At 41.6% G+C, this 19,463-nt stretch overlaps 1 protein-coding gene across 1 annotated transcript in view; it reads right to left on the bottom strand.

The window, feature by feature from the left end:
* efna2a (ephrin-A2a) overlaps positions 1-17,909 on the bottom strand; it is an 84,109-nt gene extending 66,200 nt beyond the window's left edge. Inside the window, exon 1 of the mRNA XM_084914536.1 lies at positions 16,609-17,909. Within this exon, the coding sequence (XP_084770662.1) occupies positions 16,609-16,751 (143 nt within the window). The 5' untranslated portion in view covers positions 16,752-17,909. The remainder of the gene's footprint in view (positions 1-16,608) is intronic.
* Between the last annotated feature and the right edge of the window lie 1,554 nt (positions 17,910-19,463).

Genomic DNA, 19,463 nt, shown 5'->3' with positions numbered 1-19,463 from the left:
GAGTGCTTGATTAATTATGCTGATTGGTCATTTGTGTGTGTGAATATGTGGCTGCTGTTCCGGGCTACATCAAGTCCTACTAATGTTGGTGTTGGTGCCTATAACCTTACCTCTAAAGGTGTCTAAGGTTTATATAACTGATATAACTGATATAACTGAACTGTTTAGTTAAACAGAATGATAGTTGCCTATTTTGGTCACCATAATCTTGACTGGTCTTGGATGGCTGGAGTGGGACTGGGACTTTCTAATAAACATCTTGATGATAAGAAGTGTTTAATCAAGTGCTACATTATATATATGTAGTAGAGATAATATCTCTCATATGGATATATGACAGAACACCATAATACCCTGCTTTATATGTATATATTAATATGAGGGTGCTGCAGTCAGGGGGCTATGAAAGCCAAAAATCTTCAGATCACTTTGTAGAAGTCCAGTTCTGTTCACTTGGACCTGTGCCTGTGCACTCGATCTCTTGTAGCCTATAAATCAAGTCATAGATTCACAGTGTGCCGAAAGTGAACCCTTAACTCGATTTTCATTTTCAAGAAGCTGAAGCAGTGACAGGGAGGCAAACTGTGAATGGTCTAGGTCAGGAATGTCAAACTCATTTTACATCATGGGCCACTCTGATGTAAAGTGGGCCTCACCAGTGAAACGACATGATAAACGTGTAATGTTACAGAAACGGTTCTGATAGATCATTGCTCAGACTGTAAGGTTTTTATTAATTTACAGAAAATGTCCTTGTACTTTGGTGTTGTATGCATGACAATGAGCAGTGGGGGCCTTCATCATTAGGAAAATCAGTAAAACTTATGAAAATACAGCTAAAAGTTTCAAATCTCTGCACCAAATCATGTTTTTAAGGCTGTAGCGTGGGCCGGATTGGAATCTTTGCTGGGACGATTCTGGCCCATGGACCTTATGTTTGACACCCCTAGTCAAGGTGGTACCCAACAATTGTATTCATGTGAGAAAAAGCTATTTACAAGGCACCCTGTGCAATCAAGAGCTGCCACAAAATAGCTCAGTTGATTTCTGCTGAATGTTCACCCTCAGCCCCCTTAGGACATTACAGTCGCCCCGGGAGGATGAATTCATGTGAACTGATTAATGTTAAAAAGTAAATAAATAATAAAAAAAAAACCCTGCATGCTCCTCAGTCTTCTGCTTGGAAACTGTCGATCCTTTATTTGAAAACTGCTGGGTCATTACATATGATATGAAATCTAGGTCAAATTGTCTGCAGTGAAATCAACACACAGTGGAACTGGTAAGAACGGGACTTCCAGCGATCTAAAAATGAGATGCCTGAGGAGGTGACCTTGAACTGGAGATTGACTAAATTTTAATCAGGTAAGGCTTTTGATCTTCATGGACCTGTTCCAGAATGTTTTGATCGCACTTTATAAATATACTCGTGCTTAGCTAGGTGAGCTTTTAGTACTCCCCTCATGCTCCAGCACTACATCCATGTTTTCTATCTTCTACAGAGCCCTGCGGCTCTGATGGGACAGCTGTTTTGACTTCATGGATCCTAGCAGGCAGAGTTACAGATGCAGACACTTGTAATCATATAAACAATTACATTTTCACATTATCTAACACCTTATCCAGCACACTGTTCACACATCCACCTACAGCTGATTCAAGTGTCCAACAATTATGCAACTACAGTTGGTATATTCTGTTCACAGTTTTGTAAATGAACACATTCTATTGATTCTTTGCAAAAAACTGCGTTTTGTCTCAGATTTGAACTGTAGCCTTTTTGCAATCCATGCAAGACTCACATGGTAAGAGACTCTGAAATTGTTCACATCACAGAGCATTTTGAATGATCTTCTAACACAGAATCATTACTGATATACCATCAACCTCAGCCTGAGTTATCATTTTCTTTCAAACTGATAAGCATGCTGGGTTCTTCTACGTTTAGCAGATAAAATGCACCTTTTTTTTTTAAAACAGATGACCACAAACTCTCATATATGCACTCAGCTTCACCTATGCATATACAGTCCCATGCATGTTTTAAACACTCACACAAACAGGACTTCTTGACTCGTGTCTAATCTACTCGACCACAGACTTCCCACCTTGCTGATCAATAATTCATCAATCTAATCTTCAATAATGTTCCTAATCAAACTTTCATGTGACAAGATGAGCGTGGTAACATGATTTTAATAGAGGAAAATTAAGGAAATCATAGTGGGCCACAGTATGCACATTATGCAGCATGCATGACCTAAAGGAGGTGACGGGCAAGCAGATATAAGTGAATGAGTCAAAGGTTGGTTAATCTGTACTGGAGCTGTTAGCAATATGAAATGAGACAACAGCGAGAGAGCCTAACTATTCTGTGACTTCTCTCTGCTAATGGCTTTAATGAGCTCTCTGGAGTCGTGGTTCTTTAAGACGTAAAGATGCACAGCTCCACAATGGGGGAACATGGAGAAAATGAAGACATGAAATTAAGTCGAAGTAGAGAGCATTTAATGGTGAATAACTTAACAGAGGTGAAAAACGTGACTGGGGCAAAGATAATAGAGAAATAGTGCACACACGCTCAGCTGTGGAAACACACACACACACACACACACACAGAGCAGTACAACTACACACACACAGGGTCATTCGTCAACATTATTCACTGGATTGGGAGCCACAAGGAAACCGCAGTTTACAGCAATGAACATCTCAGCCACTGTAGTCACTGTGCTTGTTTTGTTTAGGGTTGACCCATTTTAGATAAACAAAACATCAATAACGCTTTCCTCAGCAAACACGCAGCCGCACGCGCATTCAGGAGAAGACGCGTGCACGTTCGTTTCCCCACCCTCTGCAAGAGGAAGTCAGAGAGGGTGTTTGAAGTGTGTTTGATCAAACACAGAGTATGCAGCACCACTAGCGGATGCCACAGCCTATACTCCTCACTGCACCCAGAGACAGCCATACACGCCTCCTGTCAATTTTCTCTCTTTTTCTACATCTCTCACGCTCTTCTCTTCATTCTCATCCCACTTTTTTTTTTCCTTGTTTCCATCCATCTTTCCCCCAGGTTTTTGTCCATCACATCACCCTTTCTTCCCTTTTAAATTTTGGATCCATTTGAAACATCTTTGTATTCGTCGCTTTAAAAAAAAAAATCACGGCGTAATTGCATCAGGCACTAATCTCATTACGATACATGGCTGACATAAAAGAAAAACTGTAAAAAATTCAAACTTTATTTAAACTGGAACAGTTTGTTTCTATTTCTTAACACATCCTTATCTCCAAAACGAGGAAGCTCCTTAGAGCCATTTTCCTTATTAGGCAAATATAATTCAGCACTGTGCATGTACTATAAATACATCTCCTACTATCTTGCCTTTCCTTCCTGCCTTCCTGTCTTTGACTGCACCTCAGGCTTTGGATGATTGGTGCCACAGCTGGCTTCATGTTATCCACCAGTGTCCACAGTTGGAAAATAAAGACTGCAGACCTTCACAGTTTCTTCACAAGCTCTGCTTCTTCAAAGACTCCTATAAGGAAACACGTGCTCGTAGTCAGTGCAACAGCTATGAAGGACGTCATCGAAAAACTCGGTGAAGAACAGAGCCCTCCTGCAAGCCCTTCAGTAATCAGAGATGAGAGTAGGCAGGAGAGGAGGGAGTAAAAAAATAAATAAAAAATAGGGAAGCTTCGGAACTACACAAGAAGCGAGAAAATTTTGCCAGCCTTTGATTAGACTCTTCAAACCGGTGTAAGGACCGTTTTTTGCCACTGACGCCAACACACTTACACACTCCTAAGCTGCACCTAAACACCCACATCAAATGAACAAAGAAATAAAGACCCATGCACGCACGCGCGCCAAGAGTTGGCAGGCATGTGCACACACATACATACGACCAAAGTATAAAAAAAAGGGAGGACACAAAAGAATAAATGAGTAATCTCCCTCTCATTTGTGACAAAACACCTCCCGGCGGCTGCGCGAGGGAGTTAAAGGTGACGCCTCAAAGAATGAAGCATCTCATCAGTGGTGAATCTGCTCATTTTCCCATTTCTATCAACAGAAAAGACAAAACTGCCAAAAAACTAGTAATGTTCTCACATCTGCCCTCTCCTTCTTCATTTTCCTCAGAGAGGTAACACAAGCGAAAGAAAAGGAATCTTAACGGAGCGCTCTGATTGTCCTCTCACGAACCTGCTCAGTGGGGGGAGAGGAGGGGGACACGGGTGAAGATGGTATGCAGTGGGGAGTCTTGAAATTGGACAACAGGAGGGGGGAGCAAACAGCAGAGAGGAGGTGACTCATTATGCTCCTTTCATCTTAGTCTTCAAAACCATTACTAATCGTACTATCTTCGACATCATCATCATATGCGCACAATCACTGCTATCATCGTCATCATCATTTCTTTTAGTATCAGTGTCATTAATCTTGTTATTGTCAACAACTCGGCTATTGTGTTCAGAATCATCACCCTAGTGCAATCATTGGGAATTATCACCATCATCTCTTCTAGCATCAGTGTAATCCAGCTTCATCATCAACAAAATCACTCCATGAAAATCACTTTTTTTTTTATCCGTTTCTGCTTTTCTCACTCTCTTCACCACTTCAATTACCGTCATTATGGCTTTTTTTTTTTTTACCGTTGTCATCATCGTTCCACAGTGCTCATTTTCTTCATCATTTTGCCATTTTTCTCATTCTTCTCATCAACAATGCCGCCATCGTTCACATTTTTTGTCATACCGGTGCAACGACTACCAACATCAGCGTCATTATCACTGTTTATATCTACAACATACCTACTTGTTGCATATCACTGCCATCCTGATGCCATGATAGTTATTGCAGTATTTACTGTGCAGTACATATACACAATATTCTTCCCATCAGCTTTTGCACATACACCCTTTTTTTTTTTTTTTACTTTTTATAGACATACCCCGACTGCACACCTGTTCAGCTGCTTGTAAAAGTAAATGTTTAATCAGTGAACCACATTTTAGCAACTTGGTGAATCAAGTCAAGCACTTGTTTGGGTGAAAATGCCCTGTAGATGCCACAGGTCAGAGGAGAATGGCTATATTGCTGTGAGCCAACAGGAAGGCAACAGTAATAATGATTTGTTACAACCAAGGTATACAGAAGATGATCTCTGAATGCACAGCCTGATGGACAAACAGAGCTATAATCCACAAACAGAGCCGTGGTGGACCAACTGACCAACAAACTGACACTGAAATAATATTTAGATGTGGTTTTTATGATGTTTTTGAACAGTAAATATCTTTATCTCTCAGACAAATAGAGTAATTAAAAGACAGTTGTCCACAGTTTGAATTGTTGAATGCCAGTTTAGCAATTGGCTGCATTCCATTCAGGTGTTACAGAGCTAGCCTCACTGTGCACGCTTCCTCACAGAACCAGCATCATTAACGTGATTAATTACACCTGTGCTTTTCTGCAGGGATGAAGTGTCTGCTAAGAGAAGATCTGTTAGGAGTTCTACCTTGCGATATATATATATATATATATATATATATATATATATATATATATATATATATATATATATATCTATATATATATATATATAAATAAATCATCTAACCAAATGTATGACACTGTGGAGGTATGTAATAACGACAGGAGAGGTCTCAGTGTCTCACTCCAACTTTATTGACTGACTCTCACTACCTCACATATATTAAGCGCCAAAATCTCCACCCCAGCACTTCCCTTCAACTTGGGTGTGAGTGGAGCCACCTGGTGGTCCGCCACACATACCCCCCCCTGAACACACAGGTCTCTATTCAGTCCAGGACCCTGGGCCTAAGCAAACGACCCGAACGACTGAACCTGGGAGGGAGAGAACAGGCAGAGGAAGGTCCATCCTGTGAACGAGGCTGGTGAAGGCGAGCAGGAAAGGCAGGAGGAGGCTCAAACGCCGGTGGTCCGGGGGTAGTCCTGGGGAGAAAACCAGAGTCTGCCAACCCCATCGAAGGAGGGCGGCCACGGCGAGGGGCCTGGGCCGGCACTACATTACTGTCCGGAAGAACATGTGCAGGTTTAAGTCTGTCAACACACACAGTCTCCCTTCAACTTGGGTGTGAGTGGAGCCACCTGGTGGTCCGCCACAACACTCCCTATTTACAACGATGGTGACCTGTGGTCCCTATGCTAATCTCCTCTGCCAACCATATTTCCTGCAGCCTGCTGTCAAAGCATGTAACAATTAGAACTAAAAATATATCCTTCCCCATGATTTTATTTCTCAGTGGCAGAAATCTCATCATTTCACTTTAGGATTATTTTACTCTTTCTCTTATTAAAGGAGTGGCTTAGAATGATAATCCTTGTCTTAGAAATGATTTATTTTTCTCAAAAAAGGAAAAAAAAAATCCCCCCAGAGCAAATGAAATCAAACCTTTCCTCTGCATTTTTCACAAAACACTGCTTTTTTTCATATTTTCAATCCTGCCCTGACAGAGTCTGTGCTTGGTGGAAAATATCATCATCATTTCATCTGCTCATAGGAGTGTAATGATCTGTTTAGTATGTTAGCAGCATGGCACTGAATCAGTAATGCAATATGAAATGTTTACTTAACTTCCCCTCCGCGTTTGATTGTTCATGCAGAGGAGCAGGTTGAAAGACTGAGTAAGGATATTACGCTGCAGAGCTGCTGCTTCTGTTGCTAGCTTCCACTAATGAGGTTTGTTGATGATAATGACTATGCCGGTGATGGTGATGATGATGTAAGTCCCCGAAACAACCTGGGGGAGATCCCGAGAGTTGTTGTTTTAATGAAGAGAATGAAATAGTTGGAGCCAGGAGATAGAGAAACTCAGAGATCCATGGATCTTAAGAAGGAACAGAGAGGCCAACAGACAGAATGAAAGAATGAAAGCATGAATAAAAGAGGACAAAATAGGGAGATACCAGCCCAGAATATGAAACATGCCAGACTGCACTCAATACATCGTGAACAATGGGCATTGTCATTCCTGCTCCATCCTTGTTTCTGCTTCCCTCTAATACTTTTCCTCAGGTCCCGGCTGGTTGTGCCAATTGTGTTACCCGAGCGGAAGAATAGCACTCTTTCAGTTCTGCCTGCCTGATACTCTGATGGGACCCCTTCTGTTCAGTGTTCATATAGACCAGTTGGAGACTGATAATAACACATATTCCACTGTCTGGCTATATGCCTTGGACTGGCCCTGAGAGACAAAAACAGACAAAAAATGTGAAAGGGAAACAGAAAGATCTACTTGAAGGATTAGACCCAGAGCGCGGATATGAAGAAGGACAAAAAGTTGCGAGCATAACAAAGACGAGGCCACTTCAGCTTTTTCACAAAGAAGAAGGAAGATGAAAGTTTCTGGAAGAGGACTGAGAATCAAAGCAACGGAAGGGAAGGGAAATCAAAACAAAAGAGAAATTAAGCGAAAAAAGAGGGAAAGCGGTGGAAATCTGTGACGCCAAGAAGATGGAGGGAAGGGAAGTAAGAGTCCAGCAGTGTAGTTGGACGGAGAGCACATGGTTGGATGGTCTCAGCAGGTGAGAAGCTGGTATTACAGGAGAAACAATGGCCTTTAGCATGGTGCCTTGCCAAATATTCAAGATGCCCTCTGGCGCGCAAAGCTTTTAGGATGAGAAAATTGGCATTTAGAAAAGAAGAAGAGAAGATTCGTTCATTTTCTCTTTCCACTCGAGGTGAGGCTAAACTGTAAAAGCTGACCTTGACAACTTTCACGCTGGTATTTGCCGAGAAGCAATTTTTTTTTAAAGCCATGCAATTTGGCAAACAAATTCATCCAAAAGAAAAAAAACAACCTGTCTTTTGGCAGGGTTGTTTTCAGCATGTCCGACTGCACAATACCATCACGAGACTGTTGGCTTGCATTCGTGTGTGTATATATGTCTGTGTGCATATAATACGTGCATGAGTTGGTACAATAATAATAATAAAAAAAAATCATCTTCATCCAAAAATATCCCTGGTAGATTTTCAAACAGCAGGAGTGGAAGGGTCAAACAAAAGAAGGAGCGAGTGAATTATTTGCATGTAATCCATCAAACGAAGCAGGGCGAAACTGTCTAATTCCCAGCCAGCTATGGACACCCCACTACCTTTGTTTTATCCAGAATGGGGGCACTATAAACTCCCCATTTTACACTATGCTAATGGGACATAATAAGGCAGAACCAACAGATGTTGCAGCACTCTCGTGATTTTGTCGCTACTTAATTGTGCTCGGTGCTGCAGAGGCTGCAAACTAATTCAGTCCATTGATTCTTATGTCTCTCCAAGGTGTCTGCATGTATTCCGCCTTCTGGTTGAGAGGATTTGAACTTTTTTCTCTGCAGCAATCCTCCTTCTGACCTGCAAAATCATCCTCACCTCAGGTCTAATCCTGCGTAATTCTAATAAAGACTCTGAGGGCTGTATGCACTAATCTGATATGCCTCCAGAAAGAGAGGAGAAGAGCAGGTGATGACAAAGGTGGTGATGATATTGATTATTCCGATTTGATGAAGGTGATACTGAATGCATTAGTGATGATGAACATACGGATGAGGATGACAATGGAGGTGATAATGATAAAGTCCGTCATCATTATCCAATCCGGGCTGGAAATTTGTCTTCAGCCTCAGCTCAGAAACTGTAAACAGATAAATTAAAACTCTACAGCTGATAGATTAAAGATTCAGGAGAGGTACGCAGCCATTCACTGCGTGGTTGTAATAGTTCATCTGGTGTTGTCATTGTCCCTGACAGCCCAAAGGACAAAGACCTTTAACAAAGGTTGTTTTGTGGGTGCATTTTCCACTGCCAGGCTGAGGAGTTGGAAAATTAAAAATCAAAAATCATGCAACTACTTTCAAAACCTTTTCCACACCTGAACTGTACTCAGTTATTGCAGCTGTGTGTTTATTTTTTCTCCAGGTTAATTTAAAATGCTGTTTGATGAATATCTGCTTTTTGAATTTCAAGTTTCCAAAGCAGGTAGTCGTACCAGAGTGTTAAGCATGTGTTTCTTAACTTTGAAAAAAAAAAACAGAAAAACATTTGGTGTTTATTTACATGCCTGAAATCAGTGTTGATTATGAAGGTGATGCTAATGATGTCTATGAAGATGATGATGATGATAAGGATAATGAAAACAGCAGGGAACATAACAGCAGTGATTAAAGTTTTGATGAAGAAAATTAAGGTGGTGACAGTGAGGGCGATGGCTACGATTACGGTCATGGTTAGTGTTTTCATTTGATGCTGATTATATTAATGTTAATGATGATGATGCCGATGATGGTCACTGTGAATAAGGAGAACAGAATAAATATGTATTGACCCATCAGGGCAAGAGATTTCTATCTCACTAATAGAGACTAACAATTTCCCCAGTCTATTAAAGAATTGAGTGAACCTGAAGAAGTTGGAATATGGAAGGTTTGTTTCCACCATTTATTTATTAATTTAGTATCTTGAAATGTACTAATAAGAACGCATACTGGTCACACTTTTAGTTATATTTCTATCTGGGGTTTTTTGTTGTTTTTTAACTATAGTTTTTCATGTATTTTTTTAATCATAGTCTTTCAGTCATTACTTTGATCACTACTTTAGTCTTTTTTTTTCTAAAACTAAAATTATACCAAATAAAAGTACTTATTACTTAACAACATAAAGAAATGAAAGTGTTAGATGCGCGATAAAAGTACAAAAATCTTGAAAAAACTTGCCAATAACACTTAATTGGAAATAAACCTTAAAGTAGACTGCTTCACTTTGCGCAACTATTTTTAAATCCCGGTAGAACTGCAACCACATATAGCGCAATATTTTTTATTCGCATATGGAATAAGAGAAGTTGTACTTACATCTTGTGCATTCAGCTGTCACCACATATGGCTTTGCAAAAAATTGCACAAAAATCACTTGTAGAAACAAAAACATGATATTCCAGAAGCACGTTGCGATCCGATCAGCTGTTCATAGTACTTCCTACGTTGGAATAGACGACGTCAGCGCGAACTATCGCATGTGCGCCATTACCTGCCAAAACCGGGAGTCACATCATATTTCTTGGGAAACGTAGTTTTTCCCTTTATGGCATTTATAAACGTATACTGGTGTTTTAAAAAGTCATGTTTGACTTTATGCTTTTCTGTATAGTTTCTGGGCTGCTTAGAACTCAAATTGCACTGTTGGAAATAGTTTATTTTGATGCAGATGTAGTTTTTTTCCCGCAAATTTGCATTCTAATATTTATTTTCGTTTTTTCTGCAGCATGTAAAAATTGGTGTATCTCAAAAATAAAACTATGAAGACACTCAAAATAAATTTCCTGTGGCTGGAAATGATTTTGTGCAATTTTTTTGCATTTACATTTTTGAGGGATATACCTCAAACACCTGAAATTTCTCTATTTTCTATGGATTTAATGCATACATATAATTAAAATTTGGGGTATAACGGTTGTATCAACGTATAGCAACTTGAAATGCTCCCAAAAATGGCACTACAGCATGTAAAAATATAAAGATAAGCTCTGGCGAACTTGGTTCTATGGTGGGTCTTAAAGGGTTAAGAGATAAATAAAAGCCTATGAGCTAGCTCTGTCAGATACATATGTTCACTCTTCTAACTTACTATTTTATGGAAGTTTGTTTCCACCACAAAATTTGGAAAAAGAAAGAAAGAAAAGCGTAAAAAAAAAAAGTGAAGTAAAAATCAGGTGGTAAACACATCTGGTGGTAAATTTAAGCCTCCGTTTCCCATCTCTTCCTCTGACATGTCAATGACACTCCTGACCAGCATTCCCTCCTGCTGTTTCAAGCCTTCCACTACCCCAGCATCCTCCTGTAGGCTCTGGTGAGATAATTATTCATTACCACCTATTTTTATGTGTATCATGCTGTGGGGAGTCATGCACTTGGAAGCTTGATGCTAAAATTTAACTATATGCCTTTGCTGTAATAAATCATTTTAAGTTGTCTGACTGACTATAATAGAGAAATGGTAAGCTGAAACTGGTCCAGATCGAGTCTGAAACGAGTTCAGTTGAACACATTTGAAGATGTCAGATGCTGTTGAGGAATGACTTTTTGTCCATCTGACAGGGCTGTGGGGGTCTGTCAGATGAAAAAGGATGGGAACCTCTTAGATATATAAAAGTGTCTCAGCAGATGTTCCTTATCATTACACTGCATGCTGTCTTTCTCTTGGCTTGCATTATCATTCAACAGACATAAAATACCATCCGTGTCATCAAATATCATGCACCCATATTTAAAACAGCTGTACTGGTAGAGCTTTTAATATCAGCAAACACACTGTTCCACCTCGATGCCCCTGGATATTCAGATGACCCCCTCCTGCCAGTCACTGCATTGAATCTGCTGATGACTAAGATCTGCTACACTAGATCTTCTTATGTAACTGTGTCTCTCCTGCTGAGCTGGGAGAAATAATTTGCGAGGTAGCAGCCCTGACTTTAATTACTCTAAGTATCGTCTTTAGCTTGAGACCAGAGGGAACGAATTCCAAAGACAACTTCTGAGACAGGTTTCACTCAACATGACCCAAAGCTGTGCTGATATTTTAAAGAAAGCCATACAAGGTCATATAGGTCAAAGCACAAACATATAACCTGATGTAGTGCAGCTTTAATGTACAGAAAAATGTTGCCTGAGGCGAGGTGGACAGTTCAGGGTCCTGCACAAGAAAAACATGCAAACCACATCCTAATGGGATAAGCGAGAAGTGGTGATAAAAGAGAGAGGAGATGAGAGAGTGGAAGATGGGAGCTTGATAGGGAGACATAAAGATGGAGAGGAAGAAAGATGGAGAGAAAAAGAGGTGGAGTGGGTGGCAGTGGCAGTGAAAGATAGATTTAACCCAAGGGCAAGTTTGAGTCTGACAAACTGTCAGTAACTGAGCGGGGGTGACTACAAGTCTACATGTAAATTGGATGCAAATGTGTGCGTGTGTCTGTATGTGTGTGGTATGGCTGAGGAAGTGTTAGTGACTACACATATCACAGTACACCACAGGGGACGCAACGGTAAGACAGTGAGTGTGTGGGGGTTTATGTGCAGGGACCTGTGATGTGCTCGGTGTGAGTACGGACCGCATGTATATGAGGTGCGTGTGTGTACGGACCCGAGCTTGCATTTTAAAGTTTCTGTGGGCAGTATATGTGCTCGATGCATAAGTCGCTTCTTCCTCAAAGGCTGTGTGGGTGCGTGTATTTCTGTGTGTGAGTCTCCAAGGAGATAGATTCTGTCCCGTGGAATGAGAGTGTCGTCAACCATCAGCGCTTCTCACTGACACGGAGTTCCTCAAAGACACAGAGATGAAGAGAGAGGAGGAACAAAGAAGAAAAGGAAAAGAAAGTCTTTTGAAGGATAAACCATGGGATTAGATAAGGTGCTCCTTCTGGACCATTGAGCCAGTGTACTCTATGTGTGTGTCGGAGAATGTGTGTGTGGAGGAGAGCCCATTGCACTGAGCACATTAGCTGCTCGGGGTGAACAAAGCCCCTCACCTGCGAGCTTTATAATATGGGCCTGGGAGCCAGAAAGGGGCTCAGTATTTGTGTGTGTGCAAGTGCAGCCCTGTGTGCAAGCCAGCAACAGGAAAAAGGATGGGTTTTTACTGAATAGAAAAACCAATCTGGCTGCGCATGTGTGCCCCATATCTAGCTTCCATTGATGTGTGTACGTGTATGTGTGTGCATGACAGCAAGTAAATAGAAAAATGGGGGCTGCCTAACCTTGTATTCAATGGGCAGCCATTCTGCTTGTATGTGATTGTGTGTGTGAGTTTGTGACCTAAATCTAGCTGGTGTGTATAAGTGCACATGTGTGCCTGTGTGTGTGTGTGTGTGTGTGTGTGCTTCTCATACATTCCTTCTTGCATGTGGCATAAATCCCTTTATGTGAATCTGGGAGATTTCCAGATGCTGTTCTAATGTTGCACTATTGTTGTGATAATGTGTGTTATGGTACTTTGTTATTGTGCAGCACCATGTATCTCATCACAATAGCAGAATGGACAATCTGAGAGTGCACGAGTGTTGCTCCCCACCGTGACCAAAAGTGGCCAGAGCCATTTGAATTGGATTATCTCATACATTTTCTATTATCCAGCAAGACCTTGAAAGAGATAGGCCTGCTGAGAGTCACAGCCAGAGATTTAAAGGGTTTGGCCAATTTGTAGGATGCCGCCTCTCTTAAATAGAAACATTTGTTTGACTTATTTTTTATTTTTGTCGACTTATCCAGGTTAGTTTTGTTGAGATCAAGGCACTCCTTAAAAGCACAGCTAACTTACTGGCAGCACAATTAATTAGCAGGTGAAAACAATTAAAAGATGTCAGTGTGGATGATGATTAATCTCAGAGAAATATGCAAGAAAAAAGTAGAGCAAGAAGGATCGGGGTAAACAGAGATGAAGCTCTTGCTACAGCAGCTGAAAAATACAGGTATTGGGTAAAATACCTTGTAATGATGGCCTCCCAAACTACAAAGATGGGTCAGTTCTTAACACCGGTGGTGTTTCACCATGTAGGTTTTTTTTTATGTTGAGATTTTGATTTTACTCAAACGTTACTTCAAGGTAAATCCATTGAAGGTCTACAGCCTTTTTCTGTGTAACTGGGACAACATCTCTAGGGATGGCGGCTGCTGTTGAATTGAATGTCATGACATAATTTTATCAATGCTTTAAACACAGAGACTATACTTCAGAGGCAGTCGGAGAGCCCAACATAGAACATTTCCTCGTTTTGCAGTTTTGGTCTGCAGAAAAATTTAATTGCATCTTCTCTACCTCATGCTCCACTTCTCTTCCAATTTTTTGTGGAACTTGGGTAAGTAGCTTTAGCATTTAAAGAAATGCAACAGTCAATTAAATTTACCCCTAAGTTCATAGCTGGATGCGTAAAACCATTTTCAGGTAGAAAAGCTCTTCTCATCCTAAAACTCAGATGACAAATTTTCTGCTCTTTTGTTTTTTTGGCAGCACATACATACACATACAATACAATGCATGCACGACCATATCTCTGAATACTCCATGCAACCATTTAGCAGCTGAACTACCATCTCCAGCTGGCTGCTAATTCTGCACAGTGCATGGTGAAATTTATTTGGCTAAATAAAGGGGACTGAAACAAAAATAATCAGGTGTTCTGTCATTAATAGCACACACGGGGTTTAAGAGCTTCACTGATTAAGTTTAAAAGCAAAAAAAACCAAACAGATGTAATCTTTGTATATTTCAGTATGTACGAATAAAAGTTAGGTTGCAGATTTTCTTCCAAAGTAATTTGTCACCTCATGCCAGAAAGTTAAAGCTGCACTTCAGATTGACTGATTATCAGTTCTGCAAATTCCAACCCAGTACTTGTGACCTTGCAGAAAACACCCTTCTCGAGCTGTTGTGGTGTGAGCAAACTTTTGATGAACATGTGAAGAGGCAACGCACAATACAAGCTGCGTGCTTGATGTTGTGTGATCAATTAAGACACACAGCTGTTCATTTTCCAAGCTGTTTGTGTCATTTCACTGCCTCAGACAATAGCTGCTGCTCGGATGCGGTGCAGTACTGTTGCATTTGTTCTCTGAGCTTCGGTTATTGGTGACTAAATCACAATATAGTGTATTAATAGGTGAGCGATCTTTTGAAATACTTATCCTAAAATTATATTTTATACATAAAGCTGTTTTCACCTTGAAGAACAAGCTACGTTAAGACAATGCTTGTCATCTTTAACATGAAAAAGAGAATCACAAGGAAGTGCTATTCTTTGCAGAAATATATATGTGCCTATACTTTTAAATACTTTGAATAAAGGACTTGTAGTCATTGTAGTGATTTTAGATTTTTGAAATGACTGTGGTTACAATAACCTTGATTTCCCCTCCCTAATAGTCTTCTTTATCTGCCTGATCACCTGATTGTCTGCTCTTGTTTCTTGTCTTGTTTGACTTTATTGCATCCACCACCTGGCAAATAACTTTGTGAGAAATCCTTAGTTTAACAGACAAAAACTTTCCAAATTTAACCAAAGTTGTTAAAAAAGAAACAACGCAAATATATAAAAAAGCAGATCCTCCTTTAAATTTTACATAAGCTCCAATGATTTTAGTGTCAGTATTCTCATCTCTTTTCGCCAGTCTTGAGTCTCTCATAAAACTTCCTGTAATCCTCAAAGGATTACAGCAAGGGATGGACCTGCATGTATGTGTGTGTGCAGAAAAAGGCGCAGCATGAGCAGTGACAGAGCCAGAGTCTAACAGGGGGAACCAACCTCGCCAGGGCTCCAGAGCCTAGATTCATTGCTTTAGCAGCAATGCATTTTTGATGTACCCCCTTTCTGCTTCAGCTTCACCATACGACCCTGACGGAATAACAGCGCCCCCAGCAACCATCAGTATAGCTTAAATTTTCCCTGTGACGTTTGCAATGTGTTGGTGTATGTGTGTGATGAGAAAGCAGGTGCACAGAACGACGAAAAGAAAGACAGAAAGGGAGAGGGAGACATCGAGAAAGGGAGAAAATGTTCCCCCTTGCCTGTTAAATATTTGAGAAGCCTTCTGTGGAACAGTGATGCAGTCAGAGACAGGCCTGTTAGCGCTCTCTGTGTATGTATGCGTGTGTGTGTGTGTGTGTGTGTGCGCGCGTTTGGTTTTTGCAGAGAGACAGGGCAGTTAGTTTGGACTAATTCAGCCGTGAGTGAGAGGGAGCACTTTCAATGTTTATTTATCTACCTGGGAGAAAAAAGGAGGCAAAAAAAGAAGAGGAGGAGAGAGAGGGGAGAGAAGAGGAAGGGGTTGGAGGGAGAGAGATGGAGAGAAAGAGGCTGGCCAGGTTGTCACAAACCATTAGACAGACGGACCCAGTGTGCTCTGCCCCATGTCAATGAGAGAGAGCCGGCTAAAGACAACCATTTGTGCGTTGTGTGTGTGTTAATGCGCGTGCATCCTTGTGTGGCTTTGTGTTTATTTATGGATGTGGGTTTTGCACAAGTGCTTGAATTCACAAAGAAATAATGTGCACTTGTGTGACTGGCACAGGAGCCAGAAATTAGCAGAAAGAAAGGTAAAAGCTTTGAGTGTGTGTGTGTGTGTGTGTGTGTGTGTGTGTGTGTGTGTGTGTGTGAGTGAGTGAGTGAGTGAGTGAGAGAAACTAAGTCTCTAGACACTGTTGAGAAGATGAGGCAGGATGCCCTCATTGTTTAAAACAAAAGGAGCTCTCTGTGCCACAGAATAAAATATCCAAGGTTCACACAAACACACACACACTTTCATTTGCCTCTGTCTGTGTGTGTGTTGTTAAAACATCAATATTGCAGCTTTCTGCCAAACCGCTGCTTAAATAGAAATGAAATGTAAATAAGACTGATGTGATCAGACAGCACATGACAAAAGACCGAGAAATGTGTAGGTTCTTAAAGATTTCAAGGTGTATGTGAGTAATGAGAGTTTTTGAGGGGCATCTATAGCAGGCAGGTAGCCTAGATAAACAATGTTTCAAACACACACACACACCTTCAGGCCAAACTCCTACTAAAACTCACTTGGGGTTGGAGCTATTCCAGTAAACAGCGTGTCTGTCAAATATGATCTTCTCCTCCGCCCACACGGACACCCAAGACAGGATGGCCAGCAACACCACCTCCATCACACACTTCTGCCCGAGCTGGCACAACATCATAGACATCTAGGGGGGAGTCTTTTATTTCTAACTGATATCAGGCTTTCACTGCGCTGCTGCTGCTCCAGAAATCCTTTCTAAATCATCAATGTCCTTCTGCGCGTCTTTTGATAAAATCGGCTCGGCGGTTAACTGGCTTGATGCTTGAAGTTCCGATAACCTCGGGGGTGTTTCAAGTCATACTGAATGTTTGAAATTCACTCTCAAACTTGGCCAGTTGCGTATAAAACAGAAGAATTCACATGGTATTTACGAAAGCGTCGTCGTCGGCAGGATGCTGCTGGTGCGTCTCCTCTGCAAGGTCCGAAAGTTTTCTCCCATTACGCGCAGCCGGAGAGAGAGATGCGCTACCTGGATTAGGTCCTGTCTCTCGCTCGCTCGCTCTCTTTCTCTCCCTTTTCAGAAAAATGGTAATCAGACTCCAGAATTCATCCGAGGTTTACAATTCTGTCGGTGATATCGTAGCTCATCAGCAGACCTAAGACAACGCCAGAACCGGCCGTCATATTTGTTTACCCAGATTTCTGCTGCGCCTGGCGCACGCTTTGTTCCGCTTGTTCCACAGTGCAAATCTCTTTGCAGCCTAAAACTGCGTCCACTTGACCTTTTCTCTTATTGCAGTTCAAGAAAATGCATTCCGCACACAAAAGCGCGCTCCTTTTCGCTATTTTTGCTCAAACTTGTCACAAAATAACATTTGCAAGACGGGAGCATCCTTGTTAAACAACCGTAAGCTCTCACGGCGTCTCAACTTGGTGATCCCTCCGCTGCCACTGGCTCCAATCCAACGTAACTCCAGTTACTGCGCGTCTTGCCGTGCGTCACGCTGACCGGCGCAGGCAGGGAGCCGTCGATGATTACAGCTTTAATCCCAACACGCTCCCGTGCAACCTCCACCTATAGCGGCAACATCACTCAGAGGTACCCCGACTCGGTGTAAGTAACCCCCACCCCCTCTCTCCATCTCCCGCTCGCTTTTCTTTCTGAGCGGGCGGGGTCTGGAGCCGTGCTGTGCTGCGCTCCCTCTGGGGACTCGTGGCTGGCTGACTCACTGCGCCCTGGCCATATGCAGCCGGAGATGTATAGTGGAAAGTCTGAAGTCACTTAAACGCTTCATTCTAGGTAGTTAAATGACTTTTTATTGTGACACGAATTCGAAATCTTTGTATAAATAGTTGACATTATGATTCTTTCCCCCCCCCCCCCCCCCAGAGGGAAATGGTAAATTATAGCTGAAGTTGACTTTGTTATTTTTCACCACAATCATCAATTTGACTAAAGACTGTTTGTTTGCATCTTATCGGGGCATGTAAATCGCCCACGAAGTTCACTGTTTGAAAGCCGCTCTCTGATGAATGGAGAGAGAAAGAGGGCGTCTGATGGATCGCTGGAACAGTGGAGTCATTTTCCATCAGTGTCCATTAGGCCCAAATGGCAAGCGGAGGCAGCACCGAGTCTAAAACCTGTGAGCCATAAACCTCCAGATAGCTGTTTGACAGAGCCCTGCCACCCCTGATGCCTCTGTCCTGCGAGAATGTGCAGCCTACTCTGCGAAAAACGTATCCATCGCAGGTACTTAGTCTCCCCCCAAAGGAAGACGAAATAGTAGCTACACTTGTGGTTCCCGCAAAGCGCTCCATGCGTTTTCGAACAAGTGTTGATAAGACTATGTTGTGCAAAATGAGCTCCAGCGAGGATCAATCCAGTCTCAACAAGATGAGAATTGATTGCAGAAAACAGTTTTCAACAAGTTCATTTGCAATCTTTAGAAGGGCATTACCACGTTAAGAAAATGAAAGGAGAGAAATACAATTTGCAGAATCACGAGCGAGTAAAAGGGTTTTCAAGAGCGACCTCTAACCAACTTTGATGTTCCTACAAAAGACAGTTTCCCCCAAATCAAACCCAAATTACTTGTTCCAAACTTCCCAAACCTAAAAGGCCCTGTTTTATTAAATCCAAGCTTTCTGCTGCTCCATCCTTCACATCTCATTGTGCCTCTTGGTCGGACCCTTTATGCAAAGTGGCCTAGTTTTTCCTCTGCCCTGCTCTGCCTGCAAAGTAATGTCTATAATTTGGGCTTCAAATTCAGGCAGGGAGAGAACCCATGCACCCCCATAACCCAAATACAGCTGCATGTTGTCCGCCTCTGTGTATGAATTATTCAACATCTGTCTGAGGCGTGCATATGTAAACAGGTGGATAGTCTCCTGATGGCTTCCTTAAGAGGAAACACTATAGACCAAAGACATCCTTCACCTCAGTTTCATACTTTTCCTCCTCAACTGTTACACTCTTAATGCGAGTCTAAAGCTCATGTAAGTGACACAGACTAAACAGTGTTGAGTTGATTCTGATATTACAGCCTCTTAGGTGAACCTAAATCTAAGAGTGTTGGTCAGAGAGTCAGCATAAGGGTGCATGCCTCCTTAATGTGGTGTTAAATCCTAGAATATATTGCTGGTTAAGCTTGTGATTGCACTGCAGTTTAACTCTACTCAAGAGAAATAAATTATAGACATGAGTAAGCTCCAAGATTCAAAAGTCCAATGTGTTTTCAAATGGTTCATTCACAAACCAGCCATTCAAATTCAGCGTTTTCCTGACTTAAATGGCTGCTTTAGGGATTGAAAATGTCAGAAATTGTATACAGAACAGCTCCTTGAACCACTTGTCCACCCTGCCCCCATTCATTAAGCATGAGGTTTTCATTTGTGT

The sequence above is a fragment of the Perissodus microlepis genome, chromosome 19 (assembly GCF_051167445.1).
Source record: "Perissodus microlepis isolate ML-2025 ecotype Zambia chromosome 19, ASM5116744v1, whole genome shotgun sequence".
In the NCBI taxonomy this organism is placed as follows: Eukaryota; Metazoa; Chordata; class Actinopteri; order Cichliformes; family Cichlidae; genus Perissodus; species Perissodus microlepis.
This window is presented reverse-complemented; position numbering and strand designations above follow the sequence as displayed.